This window comes from Sorex fumeus, unplaced genomic scaffold, assembly GCF_029834395.1.
Source record: "Sorex fumeus unplaced genomic scaffold, SorFum_2.1 ptg000072l, whole genome shotgun sequence".
Lineage (NCBI taxonomy): Eukaryota > Metazoa > Chordata > Mammalia > Eulipotyphla > Soricidae > Sorex > Sorex fumeus.
The window spans coordinates 4,312,224-4,338,655 of NW_026606129.1; the positions used below are offsets into that span (position 1 = coordinate 4,312,224).

At 60.7% G+C, this 26,432-nt stretch overlaps 1 protein-coding gene across 2 annotated transcripts; it reads right to left on the bottom strand.

Annotated features, from left to right (window-relative positions):
* On the bottom strand, window positions 1-26,147 carry SUMF1 (sulfatase modifying factor 1). 2 transcript variants are annotated; one of them, XM_056129514.1, is made up of 9 exons: window positions 25,915-26,147; window positions 19,318-19,491; window positions 17,778-17,852; window positions 15,923-16,005; window positions 14,702-14,824; window positions 14,103-14,217; window positions 13,552-13,665; window positions 9,200-9,259; window positions 1-648 (listed from the first exon to the last, which is right to left on the bottom strand). In XM_056129514.1, the coding sequence occupies exons 1-9, from the start codon at window positions 26,131-26,133 to the stop codon at window positions 538-540; spliced, it is 1,074 nt and encodes a 357-aa protein (XP_055985489.1). In that variant the 5' UTR covers window positions 26,134-26,147; the 3' UTR covers window positions 1-537. The 2 variants fall into 2 exon arrangements, with proteins under 2 accessions (XP_055985489.1, XP_055985490.1); XM_056129515.1 differs by lacking the exon at window positions 9,200-9,259.
* Window positions 26,148-26,432: the final 285 nt, after the last annotated feature.

Below are 26,432 nucleotides of genomic sequence, written 5' to 3' on the forward strand. Positions count from 1 at the left end.
CAAGAATTAAAGCCGTTTCATCACGATTCCTTCCAGGAAGGCTTTGGGAACGGGGGCTGAGTCCGGCCCCCTGGTCCAAGGCACTTAATGCTGAAGCTAAAGCTGAGCCGCCCCTGCGGTCACCCGGCCGGCGTGGCTGCCGCAGGACACAGGCTCGCCGTGACAACAAAGACACTGGTTTCCTTGGAAAAACAAAGTGCAGTATGGACAGAATGTCCCCCCCGGCCCTCCCTGAAAATGAGACCCAGACATTCCATGATTTCTAGCACACATGGGGAAGACAGCTCAAAAATAATCTCTCATAAATTCTCACTAGAAAATCACAATAGAATCTGTTCTGTTCCACCCCTCGATGGGGGCCAGAGGGGCCGCGGGCGGGCGGGCGGAGGGGCTGAGGGCCCTCCCGGGCCACCGGCGAGGTCATGGGCAGTCAGGAGCCTGACGCCGCTCCCTCCGTAGAAGAAAGACGCGAGATCTTGGCCACGGTCTCCGGAGACGCCGCTCGTGGACGCTTGTGCTGACCGGGGCGGCTCGGGCTCAGCCCGCGGTGGGCAGACGGTCAGCCGCACAGCGGAAGCCCAGGTTGGAGGCCGAGCTGTCAGGCGTGTTCTGACTCCGCGCCGCACAGCGGTACCTGTAGCAGTAGGCCTGGGGAGGGAGAAGGAGGGTGAGGGCCTACAGGCGGGGACGGCAGGAGGCAGTTGCCCAGCTGTGCCCACACCCCACAGAAGGGAGGCCAGCAGAGGGCACAGCGCCCCAGGGCCTGTATCCTCTGGACCCCACGACACATGCAAAGATCCTGGGGTCAGCGCTGCTCATCACGGCAGAGAACCAGCGCTGCCCTAGGACAGGTGGGGTCAGCCTAGGGCAGGGCAGGGGGCGGAGGCAGAGCAGGGCAGGGGAGGGAGGACAGCTTAGGGTGGGGGGGCAGGGTAGGGGGAAAGCTGGGGCAGTGTGGGGGGGACAGGGTAGGGCAAGGTGGGGGCAGTTAAGGTCAGACACAAGCTTTGCAAGTCCCAAGCCTGACCCCCCACGACCACCCCAAGAACGCAGCAGCTCCGGGTGGTCAGGACCCGACTTTGAGCTCTCCCACCCACTGACCAGATACTGCTGGGCCCGGGCTGGGCACCAGGGCCCTCGTGAACCCTACGGCTGTTTACATGAACTGAAGAGTGACTGGCGTGTTTCAAACCATCCCTCACTACAGAGAGTGTCAGGAGCAGCGCCAAGAGGGGGCCAGCGCGATAGCACAGCGGGGAGGACGCTGGCCTTGCCCGTGGCTGACCCACGTTCGAGCCCCGGAATCCCAAATGGTCCCCCGAGCACCGCCAGGAGTCATCTCTGAGAAGAGGAACAGCACCAAGACACCATGCAGTGTGCGCGGCCGGTCGGCCCCGCCCCGCCCTGCCCTCAGTCCCGCAGACACAGGAGAGCCGGGACTCCGGCTCTCACCTGCCCAGGGGCAGAAGCCAAATGCCAGGCACCCGCACATGCATGCAGACCCCTACCTGGCACACACGTGCAGACAGAGCACACGTGTGCAGACTCGGCGCCTCCCACACATGTGCAGACCAGCACCCGGCACATGTGTGGCACACGCATGCAGACCTGGCACCCGGCACACGCGTGCGGGCCCGGCTCCCGGTCGCTTCAGGATGCTCTGGGATAGTGCAGTGGTCAGAGGAGAAGGACTATGGGGGGCGGGGGGGCAGACCCCCTGCAGGGACACTCCTGGGTGGACAGCCATGACCTGCAGCCCCTGGTCCGGTCCCCACACACCTGCCTCAGAGCACACGCACATAAGCATATCCCCACACATGGACACGTGTGCACATACCCACCCACACACCAGTCCTATTCACACGGTGTCTGTATACACACCCAACACATGCATTTTGTGTGAACATGTGCACACATGTTCCCACAAAATGCACAGGTTCACAAGGCATGCGTGCACCTCTGCACATAATCATGTTTTCACACATTCACACATGCGTGTGCGCACATCTGAGCTCTCACACTCACACAAGACCATGCCATCAGTCGAACACAATCCCTCCCCTGCCCAGTCTCAGCGAAGACCTGCAGACCATCAGGTTCCCAAGCTGGACAGCGAGGTCAGCAGAGCCGCCGGCACCAGGCACTTCCCGGGTAGCCCACGGCACGGCCTTGGGGCAGGAGAAGCTCATCTGGGGGCAGGTCACCCTGAGGAACCCCGGCCTCCCCGGCTGTGGCTGTCCCAGCCCCGCCCCCCAGGGTACCGTCCAGGTACAGCGCAGGCCCGGAAGATGCCCACCCCGCCAGGGGTTCTGCTGGGCACGGACACCTGGGCGGGGCGCACAGGTGTGCGGTGACCATGAGGGTGCCAGGCCACCCCTCCAGGGCCTCCCACTGGGGCCAGGAGTGAGTCAGGTGCAGGGGGTGGGCACAGCAACGCCAACACGTGACAAACCCACCCAGCCCGGAGACAAAGCGGGGAGCACAGAAAAGGCTTCCAGGGAGCGCAGCCCCAGCCCCAGGTCCCTTCCCACCGTGGGGGGCGGGGGGGCTGGCTTTGCAGCAGGGGTAGCTGTGCAGAAGTTCCTGGAAGGGAGCCCCGGGTGAATGGGCCTTCCAGGGCCTGCACTGGACAGCATGGTCAGGCCCCCACAGCCGCACACCAAGTGAGAAACTCAGGTGGGGCCCGTCAATCTGCTCCAAGCGAAATCCTGGGGGTGCACATGGAAGGAAGGGGGGCCCCTGGGAGACAGGCAGGGGGCGGGTGACAGGGCAGTCCCGGCTCACCAAGCACCCGCAGGCCCACCACTCCGCAGCAAGAGTCGGGAAACTGTTTCCAGAAGCAGTGGGCACCGTGCAGCGGGGAGGGAGGATGCGCGAGCCGGTGGCACCCTGCAAGGGTGGCCCGGGAAGACCCCTCGGAGGAGGTGATCAGTGAGCCCCAAGCCTGGGAGGCAGAACCCAGGCCCAGCACACATGGAACAAAGTGGGCACGTGAGATGTGGCCGGGAGTGCGGGCTTGGGTCGAGGGCTGAGAACCACGACCTCTCGCCCTCACGGCCAGCCCGAGCCGTAACCCCCATGGTGACTCAGGGTCCTGACAGATGAGACCATGTCTCTGCCACAGTCCTTTCAGGGTACAGCGGCAAACTCAACCACAACCAACAGCACCCACCCGCATGAGCCAGACCCAGGCCATGGGGCGGGAAAACTCGCCAAGACTTCCAGACTGGACCCTTCTCTCCTGTACCCACACGGAAGGGCAGGATGCAGCGCTAAACTGAGACAGAACTAAGAAGCTGTAAAACAGGGCGGGACGAGCACCCGGGATTCACCGCCCGCCACCCACGCCTGCTCTGTCTCCCTCTGACGCCCCTGCTGTCTTGGAGAAACAAGGCCCTCACAGCCCAGTCCAGGCAGAGCGTCAGTGAGGGGATACCCACTGGCATGCTGAGTGGGGACCAGCGGCGGGGCTGGGCATGGGGAAGCCTTGTGACGCGGGCCCACGCAGGGTGGTTCCCGAGGCTGGGCACCCATGGAGCTGCCGCTAACGGGACCGTGACAACATGCATCCTCTTGTTGAATGTCTGCACACAGGCCATGCATGAGCAGGCGGTGGCCAGGCGGGCTCGCCGGCAGGCTGCAGTGTGACCTTCATCAAGAACGCAACCTCGGCCCATCTGACCTGGCCTCGGGGGTCACTAGAACATCCTCGTGTCTCAGGCTGGACGCAGTCTTTGCTGGACCTTCACCCGTGGCGCTGGGGTGTGAACACGCGTCACCTGCAGATGGTGGAGTGTGCCAGCAGCACACATGGGGCCTGCCAAGCGGGCAGAGGAGCCCCAGATGCCCGAAGGGCCGGACAGCCACTCCCTCGCATGCCCCAGGACGCAGGGGAGGTGTCCGCTCCTGCCCCCGTGTTTACCACGGCCCGTCATTAACATTCCTCACTATTATCCTCCACCGCAGCGGAAAAGTCCTGTTCACGGGACAGAGGAGCTTAACACCCAAGACCACAGAACAGGCTGTTTCACTGAATCACGCACGAAGCGACCCGGCATCTGCCTCAGGGGCTGGGACGAACCAACCCTGAAAGCAGGTCTCGGTCCACGTCCGCGATGGGCCCAAAGCCACGTCCAGAGGGAACGTGGCTCTCTCTGTGGGCACCACCACCCCCGCCCCCCGCCCCCAATCCTGGCGTGCACTCTCTCAGCAATGAGCAGTAGCTCGAGTGCAACTGAACTGGCCGGGCGGGCGCCGTGGAACAGGCCACGGGAGCGGGCGGCCTGGTTAGGAGTGTCCTCTCGCTCCTTCCTCTATCTTTAGCACCAAGTATGGTTATTAATGATGTCTCTCTGAGAGCGGCTGAAATATAGGTCACTTTATTAATTAAGAACGGGGGCAGGAGGCCCCATTTTAGCCGAGTCCATCACAACAGCTAATTAGTGTGTGAAATTGCTCTCCCCCAGGTGCTCGCTGAGCGCACGGCCCCACACTCCGATAAGCCACTGAAGACCGAGATGCTCCAACCCCGGGTCGGGGCCCAGCAGGTCGCAGTCTGGGGCCCGGGAGAGGAGCCAGGAAAGGCCTGGGCTGGGTTCTGCTTTACCTCGTCCCTGGCGCAACCCCGAGCATCACGCCCGTGAAAGCTGCAGCAGGGGCAGGCGGAGGCTGACAGTGGCCGCGGCCACCCCGGGGCCCCGGGGCCACCCCGCTGACCCGCCCGGGCCGGGGGACGCTGCTCTTCTCTGCAGAGGCTCACAGCTCCCACTCAGCTCACCTCCCTGCTAGTGCCTGTTCTGGAACATTCTCTCCAACGCCGAGCCAGACCCAGTGAAAGCTCATCCTTGGGGCAGCCACGAGGAATTTAAGATGTTCAATGTAAACCATTAAAATGTGATCCATCACCGCCAATGAGCTAGATAAGAAGACGGGATGCTGGGGCTGGAGCGATAGCACAGTGGGTAGGGCGTTTGCCTTGCACATGGCCGACCCAGGTTCGATTCCCAGCATCCCATATGGCCCCCTGAGCACTGCCAGGAGTAACTCCTGAGTGCATGAGCCAGGAGTAACCCCTGTGCATTGCCGGGTGACCCAAAAAGCAAAAAAAAAAAAAAAGAAGACGGGATGCAGTGTGTTCAGACCAGGCCAGGGATGTACTCTTGGGAAGAGCCGGTCGCAGCTGTGCGAGGCCCTGGGCTGACCACAGGGGACCACAGGGGACACGGCCAGATCCAGCCTCTGGGCCCAGCACTGCTGAGTGGCCCAGAAACACTATCTGAAGATACGTCAAATATACATATGCTGCATATGTAGATATCATACATGTATCACTGTATCACAGTCATCCTGTTGTTCATCAATTTACTCGAGCGGGCGCCAGTAACATCTCTATTCCTCCCACCCCTGAGATTTTAGCAGCCTCTTCTTACTCATCTTTTCCCAAGAATTGGAGGCTCTTTCAGGGTCAGGGGAATGAGACTTGTTATTAGTTACTGGTTTTGGCATATCAAATACGCCACAGGGAGCTTGCCAGGCTCTGCGCGGACGGGTGGGATACTCTCGGTAGGTTGCCGGGCTCTCTGAGAGGCATGTTATTTATATATTTCTCTCTATAATTTGTTGCCTACTGTCTGAACCCCATCAAATATGTTGTGATAATTATGGAAAATGGGTAGGAGGTGTCTTATAATGTGTCGCGCAGAGTTGGGACTCTGCGCCAGGCTGTTTTCACTCGGGGCGCCCCGGAGGGGGTAGGTGACAGCCCTCCCCGCCCCAAGGGACCCAGCAGCTGACCTCCACTACCAAACCACTACCACACTCCAGGTCGCTTTCCGGACGCTCGGGCTGAGCCTCACCTCACGCAAGAGTGAAGTCCCACAGAACCAGGTAACGCGGAACTTTGTGACTTTGGACTCTGGACTCAATGGAACCCCGGAACAGAGAAGCTCTGCCTGCTTCCCCCAGTCTCCGGCGACGCAGGGGTGACACCCATAAGCCACAGGCTGCTGGCACCAGATAATCTCATCGTTATGCATAAGGGGAAAAGGAAAAATGATAGAAAAAAAACAAACTCAGCCCCAAACCCAGGGTCAGAGTGACAGTACAGCGTGCAGGGCACTTGCCTTGCATGCAGCTCCCAAGACCCATATGGTCCCCCAAAGCCCACCAGGAATGGTCCCTGGCGCAGAGGCAGGAGTAAGTCCTGAGCATTGCCGGTCGTGGACTCAAAACTGAACAAAATTAAAAACTCGCTCAGGCCGCAAGTGGTAAAGCACTCGTGAACTTATTTCAGTTATTTCAGTGAATTAACTGAAATTATTTCAGTTATTTCACTTATTTCAGTGCCAGTTCCTGGCACCCATGACGTCCCCACACGCACCAACTGGTCTGGCTCTGCAGGTCCCCAGGCACAGCTGGTCCAAACAGTCAGGCCGTGCTGGGCCCAGGCCCACAGGAGTTTCCCTTCTATAACAGAGATAGAAAACAAAACAAACAAACAAACAAACAAAAAACCAGTCTGGGACGGACGGGGCAAAAGAGAAGACCAGAGAAGGCCGGGCTGGGGGCGCCGCCTGCCCGCCGACCCTGGCTCGGTTCCCAAATGCCCGGAGCCAGGAGTGGCCACGAGCATCACACCACAAGGGAAAGAGAAAGCAGAGATCAGGATGGCAAATCCAGCCTTGTCAATAAGCAAATCAAATGTAAATGGTCCAAGCACCCAACAAAGGCAGATACTGTGTAATCAACTCAAGGATGCCGAGGAGAGGGACAAATTTGCATCCTCCAAAGATGCAAATTCCTATAGCTTAATGATGAAGAAGAAGAAAGAAGATCATCTTCATAGTCCTGGAGTCAGGAACTAAAATCGATACGGAGAGTTCCAGGCCCAGATGGCGTCTCCAGGGAAACCGTCAAACACTGGGGGGAGAATAACACGAATCCTACAGAAACGCTCAGAAAATTCCAGCCGAAGCACATGTGCAGCTCGGCGAAGGAGGCAGTAACACCCGAGGCCGGTCCAGACAGGAACACGCCAGCACCCACCCATCACGGACACAGATGGAAAAACGTCCGACCAGTTTAGCAAACCTGATCCTCAATGCAGAAGGACAGCACAGCAGGGAGTTATCCCGGGAAGTTAAGAACGCATTAACATTTGGAAACCGATCAGTGTATTAGCGGACTGACAAAAATAAAGACCCTGCAACTATCTCGATAGATGTCGGAGAAGCATCTGGCCCAAGATGAGACGCCGATTTGCAACAGCAAACCCCAGAGGAGGTAAAGGTAAAGGTAAAGGTAAAGGCCCTCCCGTTGATCGTCGATTTGCTCGAGCGGGCCCAGTAACGTCTCCATTGGAGACTTTGTTGTTACTGTGTCTGGCATATCCAATACTCTCGGTAGCTTGCCGGGAACTGAGGCTTTAATGGATGGAGTGCACGGGCGGGATCGCTCAGCAGATGCCCACCATGCTGGCTGCTCGGGCAGAGGCCAGACGCCGCTCCTGCAACCCCGCGACAGAGCCTCCGCACAACATCAAGCCACAAGCAAAAGGTGCTTCTCAGGGAGTTAAGTGTGGCACTAGGGAAATGCAGATCACAAGCAAAAATGACGAACTGTTAAAACAGACATGCTAACACAGCTGACATACGTGGCACTGGGACAGTGCCCAGGGACTAACATACCTGGGTCTGCGTGTTGCTGAGGTCTGACCCCTCGGCCAGGGAACTCAGCCATTGTACTAAAATACTGTCACACTGCAGACTGTCGGCCATGTCAGCACTGAAAGGGCCTGGGTGGCCCAGGGCAGCGATTTTGATTTAAAATTAACACGCAGCAGGGAGGGTGCGCGTCACGCACGCAGCTAGCCCAGCTTCGTTCCCAGGCACCCCACATGATGCTCCAAGTCCGTCCGGGGGTGACCCCTAAGTGCAGAGCCAGGAGCAAACCCCGAGCATAGCTGGGCGTGCCCAGAAATAAAAACGAACAAAAAGAAACTGTGCGTGCAGTGGTGGAGGCCAGCCTGAGTGCCACACACGTGGCCAGGCCAGCACTGAGAACATTAAGGACAGCGGGTCTCCGTCGGGTTATGGACCGGGGCGTGAACCATGACTGTCCACCTGAGCCCCTGGAAACCCGTCAGAAACGCAGCAGGCACACCCGCAAATAAGCGTGCCCTAACATAAGAGACCCAGTGGCACACAAGACCACACACGCACGAGAGCGGGCGGCAGGGGCAGGTGGGGAGCGGGCGCTGTGCTCTTCACACACGCGGGCAAGTCTGAAAACCACCAGCAGATGACGTCTGAGCGTAGGTGGGCTCAGACCATCGGCCCACCCGGCCCCAGCTCGGCCGCTCCTGTCTCCGACTGCCTGGGCCAGGTAACTGTCCGCAGGAAGCTTCCTGAAGGAACAATCTAGAACAGCATGTTAGCAAAGGGACAAAGACTGAGGCTGAGGGGCTGGAGACAGGAAACAATATAGGATCTGGAGGTGGGGGGCTCCATCTCCCAAGTCCATACGGAGGGGGCTCCTGGACCCCCATTCAACGCGACTCGGCCAAACAGCAAGGTCCGGCACCAAGAGCACCCCTCAGAGGAAAGCCGAGCTCTGGGGCATGCACGGGCCAGGCCCTGGGCCACCCCCGCTCTGCAGGGGGAGAGGGGTCCAGCCCTGGGCCGTCTCCACTCCAACACCACCACACGGAACGGGCACCTTCACCTCCAGAGAAGGCGGACACACAGGGCACCCCAGCGGATCAGTGCCATTCCTCCCTCTAAAAGAGGGTGTGTACACACGTGCACGCGTGTGTGTGTGTGTGAGAGAGAGAAGAGAGAGAGAGGCTGACTTGCTGAAAAGGGGTGTGTGTGTGTGTGTGTGTGTGTGTGTATGTGTGAGGCTCGTGTGCACATATGTATGTGTGTGTACATGTATGAGTGAGAGAGAGAGGGACTCGTGCAAAAAAAGGCATATATATGTGAAAGTATGAGTGTGTGTGCACAGACCTGTGTATGTATGCGCGTGTGTACCCAGGCAGACTGTTGCAGAGACACACCCCCCACCCCCCGCCAGCTTGGTCGGGGACAGCCGAGGTCTCCCAAGGAGCAGACCCACAGACAGAGCGACAGGCCACGCCCGCTCTGCCTGCCCGCGCCCGCGCTGACGGCCGCCCGCGTGGCACTCCGCCCGAGCAGCTTACCTTGTGGCACATGTAGGAGCCGCCCTTCTTCACACGGTCCTCCCCAAACGAGGGGCCTTTCTGCGGACAAGGAGGGAAGGCTTAGCGCAGAGAGAGCTGGGCAGGGTGCCCGAGCCTCCCACGGCCGCCCACTCGGAGACCACAGGCGGGGGCTGCTGTGACCCGCCCGAGTCGGAGCCCCGCCTGGCTGGTCCCGGCAGCTCTGAAGCAAGTTTCATCAGCCACCGAGCAGCCCCTGCCTTCCTGCCGCCAGCCAGGGCAGACGCCAGCTCAGACGGGGCCCAAAGAGACCCAGGGCCCGAGCACAGCAGTGTCCGGTCCTCACTGCAACATCAGGCGCCGCCAAGAACCGGGAAGACAGAGAGCCAGCCAGGCACGTCCACCCAGGGCAGAAGTGCGGCCGGGACGCCTGGGGCCTCAGCACCCACCACACAAACCCGAGCAAAAGGGGCATGAGGCAGAGATGGATGGAGAAGGAGAGAGCACAGGAACGATAAATATGGGGGTCTCTGGGGGCGACAGCCCTGCAGTGCTCGGGGGCTCCTCCCAGCCCAGAGGCACTCCTGGCAGTGCCCGGGGCAGAAGCAGCAGCTGCAGGTCTCAGAACTGACAATAATCCAGAGAAAAGCTTCTGCAAAGCAGCAAAATTGCAGGAGAGAGGGACGGGGGGAGGGGCCCGGTGACCCGGGAGCTGGGAAGCACCCTGAGCCCCACAGGACCATCCTTGAACACCACAGCAGGTAAGACCGAGCACCAGCACTGCAGCCCCAAACAGAACAAGAATATCACACTCATTCTTGCGGGTATGAGCACGGAACTACGAGTCCTGCTTCCTGGAAGGGAAAGAGGAGGTCACCGGCGCGCACTCAGGAGGCCCAGGTACTGCCAGGGTTCTGGCCAGGACAGTCCAGTCGGCTCATGATACTGATGGAGCCTGGGGGATACCTGAGCCGCCCACCCCCTTCCCCCTCCCTGCAGCCGGATGATGTCCAGGGAACCGCATGGTGCCAGGAATCGAACCAGCATCACCGAGGACCGTTTCCAGCCTCATCTGTGCATGTGACGAGCACGTGCTCTGGGGACAGACCCCGGGGTGTTCAGCCTTTTCTGGCTAATAACCAAGGGCTGCCCACCACAAAGAAAAACCACACGACAACTGGACGCAGGCAGAGCTGAGGTGCCGCCGGATGTCTCAGCCAGCGCCAGGCGCAGGAGACAAACGGCCTCCAGCTGTCAGGTGACCAGAGACGGGGGCCAAGGGGAGCCCCTGCGGCCTGTCTGGAGGCTTCACCCCACAGGCCCAGCCAGGAGGGGGAGCAGCTCCTGAGCGGGACGCCAGGCGCAGCAGGAAGGGCCGGGGTTCAGCTTCTGGGCTCTACCCCGGGGGCACAGGCCACTCAAGACGGGTCCTGCCGGGGCAGGGGCCGCGCTCACGGGCACAAAGCTTCCTTCCCTCGTCCGCAGCACGAGCCCAGCACGAGGAGAGGAGGGCACAGCTGGGGAGGGGACGGCCGCGGCGCTCAGGCTAAAGGGAAAGGGGTGTGGGCCCTGCCTGGCACTCCTGGCACATGGGGTCCCCGTGCTGCACGGCCCCACAAGCGGGTTCAGGGGGAGCACGGTCTCCTCGGCAGCTCTCCGTTTCCTAGAGGATGCACAGAAACGCCGGGAAGTGCTGGATCCTGTCCCGTGTCTGCTGAGGGGATGCAGGGAAGTCATGTAGCCTGTCACACGTGTGCTGGTGAGATGTGGGAAATGCATGTGTCCTGTCACGTGTGCTGAAGGGTCGCGGGAGTGCGTGCCCTGTCACACGCGTGCTGAAGGGACGCGGGCGCTGCGGACAGCTGGGTGTTAAGCACCAAGGTCAGCGGGTGCCAGTGCAGACACAGTGTGACCGCCTCACTGTTCCGGGATACGGGCGAGGCCCTTGAGCATCAGAGGCTGAGACACTGGGGGAGCGTCAGGGGTGCGTGGGACCCCTGAAGGCCCACCTGTGCAGGAGGCCCAGCACGGGGAGGGAAGGGGCCACACGCTGGGAGTGGGTCGGGCCCAGAATGGGGCCCTAGGTGGCAGCTGCCATCTCTCTGAGAGCTCCCAGAAGGTTCAGTCCTGAGCAGGGGGCTCATTCCACCAGAACCAGAGCTGGGCGGGCCCGTTCCACCAGAACTGGTGAGTGGCCTCCTCAGCCTGGGAAACCTGAGACTGTCAGCTGCAGACGCATGACGCAGACGCATGACACAGGGAGCGACATGACAGGCTGCTCCCGGCCCTGCTCAGGTGAGGGGGGTTAGGCAGGAGGCTGGGGCGGTGGGAATCTGCAAGGAAGGTTCTGGAGTGCCTCCAGGTGGGGCGCTGTCAGATGGCCTCTGGGAGTGTGGGTGGCCTCGGGGGGCTGGATGGCGTGAGGAAAGCTCCGGAATGTCTCTGCTGAAGATGCAGGTGCATTAAGGAAGTCCTGAGTGTCCCATCGCCCTCCCAAGGATGCAGGGAGGCACAAGGAAGGTTCCAGGATAGGCCACAAGAGCAGGGAGAGGCTGGAGTGAGTCCGCGCCCAGTGCAGACCAGCAGCTCGTGCGGTGAAACAGGGACAGGAACCAATGCTGGCATCTCCCTGGCGCTACTGGGCTTTCCCAGAGCCCATATGCCCGGAGGGCTCAGTGGCCAGGGGCCGTCTGGGGCCAGCCCGCTCCTCCTCACGGCCACAGAGGAGGCTCCAGAGCCCCCGCGGCCAGCAGGCGCCGGGGCAGGAGGTCGGCATGCATTCACTGCTCGGACTTCTCCCTGAAACCGTCCGTCCCGGGTGACACGGGTCAGGCGCGGGCTGGCACTGAGGGGCGGGAGCACTGACCCCCACGCCACAGCTGGCCAGTCTCAGAACAGCCACGGGAGGGCCAGAGACACACAGGCTTCGCGTGTAAGAGCTCCGGGCTCCAGGCCTGGCACCAGGGGGTCTCCCAGTCACCCCTGGGGGCGTCCCTGGAGCCCTGAGCTGGGACCCACCCCAGCACCATGGAATGGAGCCCCAGAAATGAAAGGCAAAAGCAGCTGTACGGGGGACATGGGCCGGACTGTGTCAGCACAGAAATGCAGAGGCCCTTTACACGGCTCCCGAGCACGAACACGCACATGCGGGCACATGCAGACATATGCCCCATGCCTGCACACGTCTATTCACGAGCGCCCATGCACACATGCACGCACATGTGTGTGCTCCCTTCTCCTGCCAGTGGGGCTGATGTGACCCCCTCTGCAGGGTCTGACGCCCTGGCTCACTTCGGCCAAGCACGGGCACCTGCTGCAGCCCAATAACCCACACGCTAATGATTAACCCTCCCTCCCCAGGGCCGGAAGGAGCCGCTCCCCGGACCAGCTGTGCGTGCAGCACTGGCCCCCCCCCCCAGCTCCCCGAAGGCTGGGGGATGGGCGCCAAGAGCTGCAGAGCGGGGGAGGGGTGCCCCAGGAGGCGGGCGAGTGCCGGGGCATCTGACAGGAGCAGCCTTCAGAACGGCCTGGCGGGGCACTCGGCTCGGGGGCAGCCTCCCTGAGACCAGCCAGCGGTGCCCGCCGGACCCCGCTGCCCGGGAGGACGGGGCACAGAGACAGACCAGGCTTCAAGGGCAGAGGACCCCAAAGCCACCCAAAGCCACCGTGAGCAGCGGGGCCGCGACGAGCACCCTGCCTGCTGCCCAGGCCGGCCTGCCCAGATGGACGGGGCGGCCGAGGGCCACGGACAGCCTCTCAAGAGCCCAGCGGCTCCGCCTGCCCCACAGAGGGGGTCTGAGTCTTGATTGGTCACGAGCAGCCCACGGGCCATTCCGGAATGCCCAGCATGACCAGCAAACCGACCCACATTCCGAAAGGCGACCTGAGAGGCTCAGGCACGCGACTCCCCTCCCCGGTGCTCTCACTCGCCCGGGCCCTTCGGAGGGGAAGTTCCACCTGGCGCCTCCCGAGAGCCACGCGGCTGGGCTGAGGGCGGACGAGCTCGCGCCCCCGGGGGGCGTCGGTGTGGACCCGTCTGCGAAGGCCCAGCCTGCTCTGCTCACCCCGGGAGAAACGGCACCTTGGCAAGCTCGCCTGCCCCCATCCGTGTCTGAGCTGCGGTCGGCTGCGGGGGGCAGCCGCTGGCCCAGGAGCCCCGCGCGTGGACACCAACAAACGGGTCCTTCCCCCGTCCATCCCGAGTCCTGATCCTGAAGCCTGGGCCGCAGGGGGTGCGGAACACTTCTGACCACGCCTTCCCCTGACCCACTACTGACCCAAGGGCCTCACCCGGTCACTCGGGGCGCTGAGGGGGGGGCAGAGGCCCTGCGCGGCCCCCGGGCGCCACCCGAGCACTGGGGGCAGAGACTCACCGGGTTCTGCGTGGCGGCCGCCGAGTGCTGCACGCTCCACCAGTCCGCCGTCCACTCCCAGGCGTTGCCCACCATGTTGTACAGGCCAAAGTGGTTGGGCGGGAAGGCGTCCACCTGCAGTGAGTCAGGAGACCGTCCCCTCAGAGGCGCTCCCTGGGAAAACGCCGCACGCGGGGCCAAGGCCAGAGACAGCGGGTGCGAGCAGCCCACAGCCGAGCTGCCGACAGAGGCGCAGGCGCCTGAGGCAGGTCGGAGATGGGCGGGGAGGCTCATCAGGACAGTCACCTGGTGCCTGCCTCACCAGGACAGTCCTGAGCGTCACCCCGAGGGGACCGGCTCATAAAGGAAATGGGAGACAGCGTTGGCCCACGTGCAAGAAGCGGGTGCAGACGCAGGGGAGGCAAACCAGCCCGTGCCAAAGCACGGCGGTCTGTCCCCCGGGACACTGGACAGTCAAAGCTCTAACCCCAAGGCCCCGTGGCGACTCAAAGGGACTGTCCCTCCGCCCGCCACTACTCGCGGGGACTGTCCCTCGCCCCGCGGCTACTCACGGGCGCTGTCCCTTGGAAGCCGTCCTCGCCGCTGTTGGTCACGGGGAAGGTGCCCTGCCAGAGGTTGGCATAGTGCTGGCCCCTGGGCTGCAGCTTGTTGCCCCACGGGAACAGCCTGCGGGAGAGACTCAGCCTGGCCACGGCCCCAGGAGGGACACGAGGACGGATGACAGATGGACGGACAGATGAAGCCCCACACCAACTTCGGGGATCCAGTTCCCACAGACAAGACATGCCAGGGACCCAGGGCCGAAGGAGGCGCGGGATGGGCTCGGAGACAGGACCCCCAGTGGGGGCACAGATGGCGCCCACACCTCCGAGGAGCCCCCCAGATACAGGCCCCCAGCGGGGTCTTGGGCTTAAGACCTGGGATACAGGAAGGCCCTGGCCTGAGAGGATGGCTGGCAAGAGCCTGGGGGGCTTCGAGCCTGGGGCACCAAGACCACCTGCCCTTGGGGACGAGGCAGCGCCATGGTGGGGGGGGGCAGGGCACTCCAGGCTGTGGGGTGTCGGGGGTGGGGCCCACCCCAAACTGTGGGATGCGGAGGGATGGGGAAGAGGGTGCCCGAGCTGCGGAACGTGTGAGGGGGGGCACCCACCTGCCCTCCAGGCCGCCTCGGCAGCCGTACTCCCACTCGGCCTCCGTGGGCAGCCGCTTGCCCGCCCAGGTACAGAAGGCCACAGCATCGTTCCAGGAGACGTGGAGGACTGGGTGGTCCAGCCTAGGGGGGAGGACGGACAGAAGTGAGCAGGGTGCGGACATGGTGCCACCAGCACCCTCCGTCAGCCCAGGGCCCGGCCAAGCCCCACGTGCGCTCCAGACACGTGGCAGCCCAGCTGAGAGCGATCGGGTCGGACTCGGTACACCCCACCCCACAGCGGGCTACCCTGCCCATCCCCTCGCGGGGTACAGTGGACTCAGGGTGGCAGCCCCACCCCAGAGGAGGGGCTGCGTGCTATGGGGTGTCCCTCGGGGTCACACTCAATTCTCAGGGTCCTCCCAGTGATGGGGATACTGACAGCCACGCCCGAGGCAGCTGGGAGCATGAGGGCCCAGCCCGGACACCCACACCCGGCCCCCGCGCCCAGCCCTGACCCCTGTGACCAACCCTGACCCCCACGCCCGGGACCCTGCGCTGCTTCCCCGTAGAGCTCAGGCACACACAGCACCCCACACGCACCCTCCTCCCCTCACATTTCCAGGGGAGTGACACCCGCTGTGGTGACTCAGTGGCCTGGGGCCCAAGGAACCTGGCAGCAGGAGTGGTGTCCCTGTGGGAGACGCTGGCCCTGGGACCTCGCCAGCTGCGCCGAGGCAGGTTCCGGGACCCTGGGATGGGGCCGGGACCCTTCTGGCAGTGGCCACCCTCCCTGATGACAAGGCCAGCACTAGGGACCCCTGGGGACCCGGGGCTGCTCCATTTCTGCGCCAGGACCCGGGGGACGCGCTGCCCCACTTGCCACGGTGCCTTCTCCACACCGGGACCCGCGAGACGCACTGACCCACTTCCTGCGTCTGGCCGCCATGTGCCACCCAGGGCAGCTGGGGGAAGGGGCGGAGGAGGGGCAGGGACTCCGGGGCCAGTGGGCTCCCCAGGGCCGCACTTCCAGGGAGTGTCCACAGGGCCCAGGTCGGAGGGAAGTGATGCTGCCGCCTTGTGCAATGGAGCCAGGCGTGAGCCCAGAGTGTGCCAGGAACGAGGCAGGGTCTAGGCACTGCTTCCTGGAGCTCCCTTGGGTGCGGGAAGAGGCCCCAAGGACACGCATCCTGGCAGAGATCCAGCAGCCCACCTGGGCGGGAGCCCCCGTGCGCAGCCCACCTGTGCAGCAGAGTGGAGTTGGGCCCTTCAGGGTGCCGCCAGCTGGCTCCTTTCACAGGTAACCACCAGGGAGCCTCCGCCACCTGCAGCGAACCAGAAAGGCCAAGGTCAGCTCTGCGGGAAGGGACAGACTTGGCCCGGCCCCTTGGCACATCCCAGACTCGACACGGACACCTACAAGAGAGACCCGACACGGCCCGTCCACTCGGAAGAGACCCCGACACGGCCCGTCCACTCTAGGAGACCCTGACACGGCCCCATCTGCCCTTGGGACTGCCCCCGGCATGACGGTTTCCGGAGGAGCCAGGGTCGGGCCACCACCCTGTGACCAGAGAAGACACCTGAGACCCCGAGGCGGGTGTCTGGAGGGCCGAGCCCGCAGCTGGCATGCGGGAGGCCCTGCCCGACCCTGACCCCCAGCAGCAACCTCTGCAGCCCGCGTGCTCTGACACCTGAACGGCACCTACGACGCTCACTCCACAGAAAGAGCTTTCCACGGAAGACACAACTAACGCGGCTCAGCTCCTACAGGAAACTAAGAGACGGACTTCCTGTAGGGGGCGCTGCCAGGGAGTCCAGGGTGGTCGTGCCACCAGGACCTGTCCTCGGGAGCATCGCCGAACCCTGACTGGGGAGCACGGCGGCCAGGGGGGCTTCCAGGAGGACCGTGTCATGGCAGAGCCTGTCACAAACCCAACATTCCTGACATTCCAAATAACGAGGGTGTCATTTAGAACGACCCCACGAGGCGTCTGTGACACAGAAGCCGCACGGAAGTGGACACTCGCAGCGCCCACGCGCGCAAACCTGCCAGGAACCCGCTGACGTCTCCAGCAGCGGCACGGAAGGCGGCTTCCTCCCGGCTGATGGTGGTTCCGGCCGGCTGAGCTGCAGGCGCCCAAGTAACGGGTCCCAGGGGGGCCTGGAAGGGGGGGTGGCCTCGTCCCCAGGGGCCTGGGGGTCCGCTGTGACCCTGGGCACTGCCATGCCCCATGGAGAAAGGCAGAGGGTGGGGGGAGGGGAGGCAGAGCTGTGGGGCAAGGGGCAAGGCTCGCGGGGGAGGGGGGGGAGGGTCATGAAGCCAGAGCAGGGCCGGCCCGTCCAGCCCTTTGTAAACAGGCTTAAAAGGTTTGTACTGGCGTCAGGGGCACTTAGGCAGGAAGCGCCCCGGGCTCGGGCAGGTTCTCGGGGGCCTCCTGGTTACCAGGGCACAGGCTGTGGCCGAACACACAGCCTCAGAGCCCACAACCCCCATGCGGCAGTGTGCCTGGGCCCAGACAGACAGACAGACAGAGGCAGTGTGAGACCCAGCCTCGTTCAACCTGCTCGCTCAGCCGACCCAGAACCCTGCACACGAAGCAGACAGATCCGGTTTCAGGCGGACACATCCTGTCGGCAGGGAGGAGCAGCACACGCACCACGCTCTCAGGCCCCAGAGGCCCCGGAAGGGGCTCAGAGACAGAAGCCACCCCCGTCCCCGTCCCCCACACCTGCTGCCCAGGCTCGCCCTGTCCTTCGGCCCCACGCTCAGAGACCCCCGGAATGAGCACACGGGCAGGACCGTGTCAGGACTCACTCAGCACACGGAGGGACCGTGTCGGGATCGGCACGCAAACCCATCTCCCACAAACGCCCCCCAGGAGCCTGTGAGGGGTCCTCCTTGCCAGCCCCCCGAGATCTGGAGTGCAGAGGGGACGTGACCCAGCCACCACCAGGCGGCCCGGAGTCCAGAGCAGGGAATCAGCCCAGGCCCAGTGGCGCCCCAGAGCACCGGTCAGCGACACGGGGGGGTGGGGGGGGGTGGGGGGGGGTGTCTCTGCAGTGCCGTCACACGAGCAGGGGTGGCAGCCCTCACCGCCTGCTGGATGCCAGCCTTCACGCGCTCGCTCAGCAGCCCTTCAAACACGAACGAGTCCCCGAACCTTTCGGCCTGGAAGGAAGAACACAGAGAGAGGGACCAGGTCAGGGCACATGCCCGTGCAGGAGCCCCCACCCTCTGAATCAAGCTGACCATGCAGGAACACCCCTTCGGCCCCCCGCAACAAAGCTGGGTGCCCTGGGCTGAGGGACCAGCCTTGAGGCCGCACAACCTCCTGAGGGTCACCTCGCCACCAAAGGATGAGCTCCTGGCCCTGGCAGCTACAAGGCTGCAAACACCCCCATCGCCCACCACCAGGGCCATCGAGATGACCGTGACCCAGTGACCCTGCACCAGGCACTGCCCCTGGGGCTGGCTGAGGGACTCCTTGCTGGGGGCTGAGCCCGTACTGGGCTGAACGTCTCCACAGGCGCCCCCCGGTTCAGCCCTCCTGCAGGGTTGGGGGAGGGGCTCCCCAAGTCCCCAGACCTCCAGGGCAGGCCCCAGTTACTCCAAATACCCCACGTCCCCCCCCTCCCCGCCAGGCCTCTCCCGAGCACAGGCGCCCTGTGGCACCTCAGGGCACTGCTATGTCCCTACCCTGCCCCACCCAGTCAGGGAACCACACCTGCAGCCAGCACAGACCCTTCCCGCCGGGGCACCTGGCCTGGCCACCCACAGCGCCCTGCCATGGCCTGCCCGTGCCCACACGATAGGGGTCAGGCCAGCTCTGATCCCGGGCATCCCCAAAGATCCAACAGGACCCCGTCACCGGGCAGAGGGAGGCCCAGGACCCCATCACCGGGTCAAGGGAGCCCCCCCGGCCCGTGACACTGCAAGGGTGACATGAGCCCCAACGTAACAGGCAGAGGAAGCATCAGGAGAACAGACGCAGGGGTGGAGGGGAGCCAGGAACCCAGGAACCAGTCCAAGTGGGGAGAAGGTATCAGAAGCAAGACCACAGCGGGGTCGGGGAACAGGGGACAGGGATGGGGGGTGGGAAGCAGTTTCCCAGTGCCACTGACCCCCACACACACCACGGCAGGTCCCAGGCTGCAGCTGGCACGGGCGTCTGAGGGGCACAAGCCCAACAGGACACACGGTCAGACTGTGCTGCCCCCTTGATGCAATGCTGAGTCTGCTGACAGCGGGGCCAGACCAGAGGGCCCCTCCCCTGTGCGCCGGGGGACTACAGTCCAGCCACTGCACCCCCCCACGTGGCCCGCCAAGGCACCTGTGAGAGACACGAGGCCATGAGGCTCCCGTCACTCTCCCACCAGATTCCTCAGCAGGAACAGGGAAACGACCAGCAGGGACCCCGCCGGCAGGGCACGGGGCAGGGGTCCTGCACACAGGTGGGCGACACAGAGACCCCAGGTGCCCATGTGCGCCAGGAGCCGCCAGGGGGAGCTCGTGAGGGCCAGTGGGCAGTCGCCAGTGTACCAGCCATGCCAGCACTCAGCCCCTCCCAGGGACCCTGCTGCTCCCGGCCTCCCCTGGTGTGATGTGCCAGGTACAGCCCCTCCCCACCCCTCACCTCTGTCAGGTAGCCCGTGGCATTCACGAACTTCTCGAATTCCGCGTTGCTGACTTCATAGGCGTCGAGGTAGAAGGCGTCCACGGCCACCCTGCGGGCCGGCGCCTCCCCATCCAGCTTGGTCTGGGGGTCGTCTGTGCCCATGGTAAAGACGCCGGCAGGGATGGGGACCATCTGCAGGGGAAGGCATAGGGGAGTCAGCTGGGGTGCCCCAGTCACATACGCACCCCACCCCCACCACACACACACACACACACACACACACGCACACACCCCACCCACATACCTACACCCAAGCAGGCAGAGAGAAATGTGTTTCATATGGTCCCTCAAGCCCTGCGAGAGATCCCTGGGCACAGAGCCAGGAGTACCGGGTGTGGCCCCCAAATAAGACACAAAATGAGGGCGGGAGATATAGGACAGCAGGGAGGGCGCTGGCTGCGAGCACAAATCTGGGCTCCACCCCGCCTCCTCAGACGCCCCGCGCCCTCAAGCCCTGCTGGGAGAGATGAGAGCCCTCCCCACAGACTGCCTTCTCCAGTGACTCCTAGCAGGCTGGTAAACAAGGGTCCCCAGGTTCCAAACAGCCTGAGTGTGGCTGTAGATAAAATGTCACAGTATCTCTGCCATGAGTGTGGCTGTGGATCAAGTGTTACACAGTATCTCTGCCGTATCTCAGCAACACTCACGCCCTGACTTTGTAGCAGAGTGAAAGGCCCTTTGGTGGCATCTTGCTTCTTTGTATCTCTGCGCTTCCAGGAAACAGAGAAACATACCCAGAAGGGGTTGGGGTGGCCACCGCACAGGGCTGCAGGACACCCCTCTGATTTATTCTGCCGCCCAGACCCTCCCTGATCCCTCTCCCCCAGCCCCCACCCCCCTCCAAGGCTAACCCAAAGCAACCTTTGATCTCAGGAACTTCCGGAAAGGCAGGAGGGGCCACCTCCACTCCAAGTGCTGTGACTCTCCTGCCAAGTCCGGCCCTGCAAGGAAGGATGCCTCTGGCCACTGCAAGCGAGGGTCGCCGAGAACCCGACTTTGACATCACCTTCTCGGCACACCCAGGACATAAACCTATTCTTAAGTTTGTTTGGTTTGGGGTCACCAGGCGATGCCCAGGGGCAACTTCTGGCTCTGCATTTCAGGAATTACTCCTGGTGGTGCTTGGGGGACACACGGGGTGCTGCGGATCGGACCACGTTGAGCGTGAGCTCGATCTAGCCCGATTCTTAAATCTGTGTCTAAAGATCATCTGCTGAATTAAACAAATCAAACAGAAAACAAAGGTGTGGGGAATGAGTTCAATGCAATCGCAATCCGAACCCTACCGTGTTGTTTTACAAAAGTCAACAAACGCACGCTGAAGTCCACATGGAGAGGCCGAACTCAGTACCAACATCTTTGGGGAGAGTCATGGCCCATTCCACCCGGCACCAAGCGCCACCAGGTGCGGCCCAAACACCCCTCCGAAAATAAAACAAAACAGCCAACACAGGGGACGGAGCAATAGCACAGCAGGTAGGGCCTTGCCAGGAGCTGACTCGCATTTGATCCCCGGCACCCCAGATGGTCCCCGAGCCCACCAGGAGTGACCCCGAGATAGACCCAGGAGTCAGCCCTGAGCATAGCAAGGTGTGGCCCCCAAACCAAAAATAAATAAATAAGAATAGGTAAAAGGTAAAGGTAAAGGCCCTCCCGTTGATCGTCGATTTGCTCGAGCGGGCCCAGTAACGTCTCCATTGGAGACTTTGTTGTTACTGTGTCTGGCATATCGAATACGTCACGGGGAGCTTGCCAGGCTCTGCCGTGCGGGCGAGATACTCTCGGTAGCTTGCCGAGCTCTCCGAGAGGGGCGGAGGAATCGAACTCGGGTTGGTCATGTTGGCTGCGTGCAAGGCAAACGCCCTACCGCTGTGCTATCGCTCCAGCCCTAAATAAGAATAGCCAACACAATATTAAGGATAAAAACATGCAGAGGACCAATGCTATCCAACTTCCAAAAATTTACTAGCAAGTTCCAGCAAAGAAGACCATAGGACCCCAGAGAAAATCGACATACACAAATTCAGCTGTCCCAGACAAAGGAGCAAAGGCAACACAATGAGGCGGCATTCCCTTCCACCAAGGGCACTGGGATCATCGCGTACAAAACTAAGCAAGCCCAGACAAAGACCCTACACCTTTGGCAAACACCGACTCAAAAGGGATTACAGAGTTCAATGTAAATCTCAGTTACTAAGCTCCTAGAAGGGAATGAAGGAGAAAATCTAGTGGAACTTGGTTACGGGAAACACCAATATTTGTTTGTAGTCAACACCTTCTTGTCTCGGTCAGACCAATGATGTACTTGATCACTCGCGCTTGTACCATCAGGTCCTCGATGGATGCATCTGATGCTAGCGTACGTGCATTGAAAGTACAGGCGATCATTTTTGTCTTCCTTCGTTGTGGCAGCCTAGGTCGGCCTTGAGATTTTGTCGGCCTCTCCTTTCTCATCCTTCTCAGTGCTGCCATGTCGGTGAAGCCTTCAGGGTCAGGTGAATGAGACCAGTTGTAGTTACTGGTTTTGGCATATCGAATACACAACGGATAGCTTGCCAGGCTCTTCCATGCGGGCGGAATACTCTCGGTAGCTTGCCAGTTTTCCGAGAGGGATAGAGGCTTTTGGGGCGACCTCTAATCACCCTTGTAGGTGTTACCATATTTGAACCCTATCAAATACGGTACGACAATTCCGGAAGATGGGTATTTAGTGTCTTATGATGTGACCCGCTTCGCGGCCGCGCGGGTCCGGAAAGCATCCTGGAGTGTGGCGACGGCTGGGTAGTGGAAGTAGTGTCGACTTCTTCGTCAAGATCATGAACAATCGGTTTGAGGCCCTTCATGTTCCCGGAGCGAACAGATGCCATTGGGCTACACTAGCACGCGACAGGGACAAATGGAGACGTTACTGGTGCCCGCTCGAGCAAATCGACGACTAACGGGAAGTTAAGTGATTAAGTGATTAAGTCAACACCAAAGCAGCATCTACAGAAGACATAACTGCCCAACTGGGCTTCATTAAAATGGGAACTTCTCCTCAAAGGACCACGGCTATTTGAAGGCTAGCTGCAGACTGGGAGAAGACAGTTCTAGAAGACACAACCGATACAGGACTGTCATCCTGAATCTACAAAGAATACTTAGAACTCGGCAGTAAGAGAACAAGCAATCCAGGTGTGGGGTGGTCCAAAAGGGCAAACAGGCAGCAGACGAGCGCACGAAAAAGGTATATAGTATTCACGACAACCAAAATGCAAATTAAAAGGAATGAAAATGAGAGCCCACAAACCTGTGACACAGCCCAGAGCTGCCGCACAAAAACCCGGGCAGGCAGCAGCAGGAGACGCGCTTATGGCCACTGGGAGAGGTGGTGATCTCTCACCAAACTCACCATCCGCTCGCCATTTGATCCAGCAACCACTCCTAGGGCATCAGCCACGGGAGACAAACATTTATGGCCACACGAGAGCCTGAGCACTGATGTTTGGGGCAACTTTGTTCACCAGTGCCAGGACATGGAAGCCACTGAGCTCCCCCCAGTAGATGAATGGACAAATATTCAATACACAAATGGAAAAGCAGTGTGGTCCTGCCACACAGTGGCCTGTTGTCCCGTGCTAAAAAGACATGAGCTAGCGAATGAAAGACAGGAAAGAACTCAAACATATTACTACCCAAAGGAACCAGTCCACAAAGGCTTTATATTGTGCACTTCCCACTATAGGACATTCTAGAAAAGGCAAAACTATGAAGACAGTAAAAGCACCAGTGGTTGTCAGGAGAGATGAGGACGGGGGACGATGATGGTAATGCTGGATACATGTCATCCAACACCGACAGAGAACTTCTTGATATCAACCAAGAGCGTCCAGAGATCCATGAAGGAGCATTCTTTGTAACAATGCGGCATCTTCAAGGGGGAACTGTGAGGGGGGCTTATGGAAATCTCCACTTTACTGAGAATCTAATCAAATGTGTTCCAGGGGCGGCGGAGGGGGGGGGGGTAGGGGGGAGGGGCAGCTGCCTCTGAGACAATGTACCTCACGGGAGTTCCTAAATATAAAGTCAACGATTGTGTTAGGATTAGATCACAGTTATGAAACATTTGAGACAGAGAGAGAGAAGAATGCCCAATAACTAAGGCTCCCTCTAGGCATTACAGAACATAAATGCGAGGCCTGGCCAAAGAGGACCCTCACAACAGCCAGTGTGGACACAAAACCACTCTAAATGAGGTCACTTACATGTGTGTGCACACACAAAATGTTGTAATGCCTATCTTGTAATGTGACACCAAAGAAACTGGGAACCACGTCCCATTTGGAACTGGGAAAATGAAGCACTGGAAATGGTAAATTTGGGGCTGAAGCAATAGCACAGCGGGTAGGGTGTTTGCCTTGCATGCGGCCAACCTGGGTTCAATTCCCAGCATCCCATATGGTCCCCTGAGCACCGCCAGGGGTAATTCCTGAACGCAGAGCCAGAAGTAACCCCTGTGCATTGCTGGGTGTGACCCAAAAAGCAAAAAAAAAAAAAAAAAAGAAAAGAAAGAAAGAAAATGGGAAATTTTCAGTACTTATGAGAAAGCTATAGGCAACATTTCAAGACAACCCTAATGTGTATCTCCTACAAATGAAAGACGCCCTCTAAGCACTGAGCAGATGTGGGAATTTCTCTGTAGAAGGAAGGAAATTATCAATTACTGAGCATGTTATAGAGGAACTAAACTCAGGCATGGCAACATACATTGCAACTGTGATGGATGAGCCCAAGTCCTGCTGAATGCCCCACCACGCAAAACAGAGAGTGGCAGTTCCTCTGTGGACTAAAAGGAAGAACTTTAAATGCCAATAACTGCATGCAAAGTGATGGCACTGACCCCCCCACCACCACCAATAGACATTGACAGACAAGCACATCTAGTGACTATGTCAAGAGTAAGAAATAAGAAAGGGGGAAACAGGGGTGGGGTCTGTGAGGGACAGGCCCAAAATGGACTACCACCAGAATTAATTTAGCTTAGCTTAATAGGAACCTGCATTGCAAAATAACTTGTTTTTCAAGGAACAGGTCTAGATAAGCTTTTTCAGATCCACTTTGTAGGAGCCTGCACTGCAAAATAACTGGTTTTTCTGCCCCTGACCAAGGAATTCAGATACAGGTACTCGAAGGGTGGGGGTCAGACCAGATAACCGGATGTCTCTCACAAGACCCATGTTGCAAGACCCAGGACTGCCTTAAAAACCTGTCAGTTCCTAAGCACCGACACAAAATGCTGATCTTTAAACTATAGGCTAAGAAGTGATGTACCCTTAATTGGATTGGTTAAGAAAGCATATGTTGTTACAAATCTATTGGCTATGAAATGTGCGGGCTTTGCTGTAACGGCCAGTGAAGGCCTATATAAGACCCCCTTTGAAGAAGTTTGGGGTCTTGCCTCACCTAACTGACCTGCGTGTCTGTGTAGGTGGCTTGACCCTGGCTAGCCAGTCTTACAATAAACCTTGCTTGCTGTTTGCAGTCTTGCAGTCTCTGGAGTCTCTTTGTCGTTAAAGGGAGATCACGATCGCGCCCTAACAGGGTCGGCTACGGCTGCCCCAGGATGTCTCCTCCCACAGAGTCCTGAAACTTGTCAGAACTAATCAGTCCTCAATGAAGTCAATGAAGTGGGGTAGAAACGGCGGCCCTCGCCTGGAAGAGCTAGTTTAGGATTGGATGGTCCTGGCTGTAGTCTCCTCCTTGCTTCCAGAAACAAAACAATACACAAATTACCCTGGCAGACAGGAAGAACAAAGCAATGGGCATCTGCCTTGCAGGCGTCCAACACGGTCAACCCGAGTTCCAGGTCAACCCGAGTTCCATTCCTCGGCCCCTCTCAGAGACCCGGGCAAGCTACCGAGATCTCTGCAAGCTCCCCGTGAGGTATTCGATATGCCAACAAGTAACAAGTAACAAGTAACAAGTAACAAGTCTCATAATGGGGATGTTACTGGGCCCGCTGGAGCAAATCGCTGTAACAACCGGAGGACAGACAGTGCTGCAGTGCCACTTATATATCCTGACATCCTGGCACTCACACATCCAGGCACAAAACGACGGTGGTCTTGGCCTCGCCCGGGTGCTGGAGTGCCAAGGTCAGGAGGGAAAATGAGGCAAGTCGTGGTCGCCTAGGACACGCCCAACCACCCACAGGAACGCAAGAAATGCTACGCGAGAGACGCGACGTCAGAATCAGCCTCCCGATTCCTCGCCGGCGAACAAGAACCCGGGACCCAGACCTAACCTGGCTGGGCTGACATTCCGGGCGAGGGCAGAGGGAGGAGGAAACGGCGGGTCGGGGGCACGGCAAGGCCCAACGACGGCCTCCGACCATCCTTCCCGGAACCGGGCACGGCCGCCGAGTCCCGACCACCGCGCGAGCCGAGGGCACGGAGCCCCCCGCGGGACCCGTGGGCGAGGGCGCGGGTGGGGGCGGCCTCCCCGCCCGCCCCGCGCCGGCCTCCCGCCACCCCGACCGCGCGCCGACCCCCGCCCGCCCCGGGGCCCCGGGCGCACCTTGGCCGGGCCCGCCGCGTTGGCCTCGCGCGAGTAGCGGTGCGCGGCTGCCGAGGCGCCCTGCGCTCCGGGCCGCCGCGGGGAGCCGCAGCCGCACGAGCCCGGCCCGGCCTCCCCGTCGCCCGCCGCGGCGCCCGGCGCCCAGAGCAGCGGCAGCACCAGCATCAGCTTGAGCCCCGCTCGGCGGTCCCGAGCGCGCCTCCGCGCGGGCGCAGCCATGTTGTCCTGCGCGCCATGTGACCCGGCCGGTCACGTGGGCCCGCCTTCCTTAAAGGCGCCGCACCCCGGTCCCGTTTAGACGGCCCATCGGACCGCGCTTTGGCCGCCTGCCTCTTTCCCCTTGGGCGCTGTTGGGGTAGAAACTCCACAGAGTCCTACAAAGTTCTAGACCTTGCACAGACTTCTGCTTCGTATTCTTTATTGGTTAAAGAGACTGTTGCCAAATCTTTTTTTTGTTTTTTTTTTTTTTGCTTTTTTGGTTTTTGGGTCACACCCGGCAGTGCTCAGGGGTTTCTCCT

Coding starts and splice junctions, on each gene's coding strand:
- SUMF1 (XM_056129514.1), bottom strand. CDS start 26,133: ATGGCTGCGCCCGCGCGGAGGCGCGCTCGGGACCGCCGAGCGGGGCTC. Junction 16,006..17,777: donor AGGCTGGCATCCAGCAGGCG/GTGAGGGCTGCC, acceptor GGTTCGCTGCAG/GTGGCGGAGGCTCCCTGGTG. Junction 13,666..14,102: donor GCTTCCAAGGGACAGCGCCC/GTGAGTAGCCGC, acceptor GACTCACTGCAG/GTGGACGCCTTCCCGCCCAA.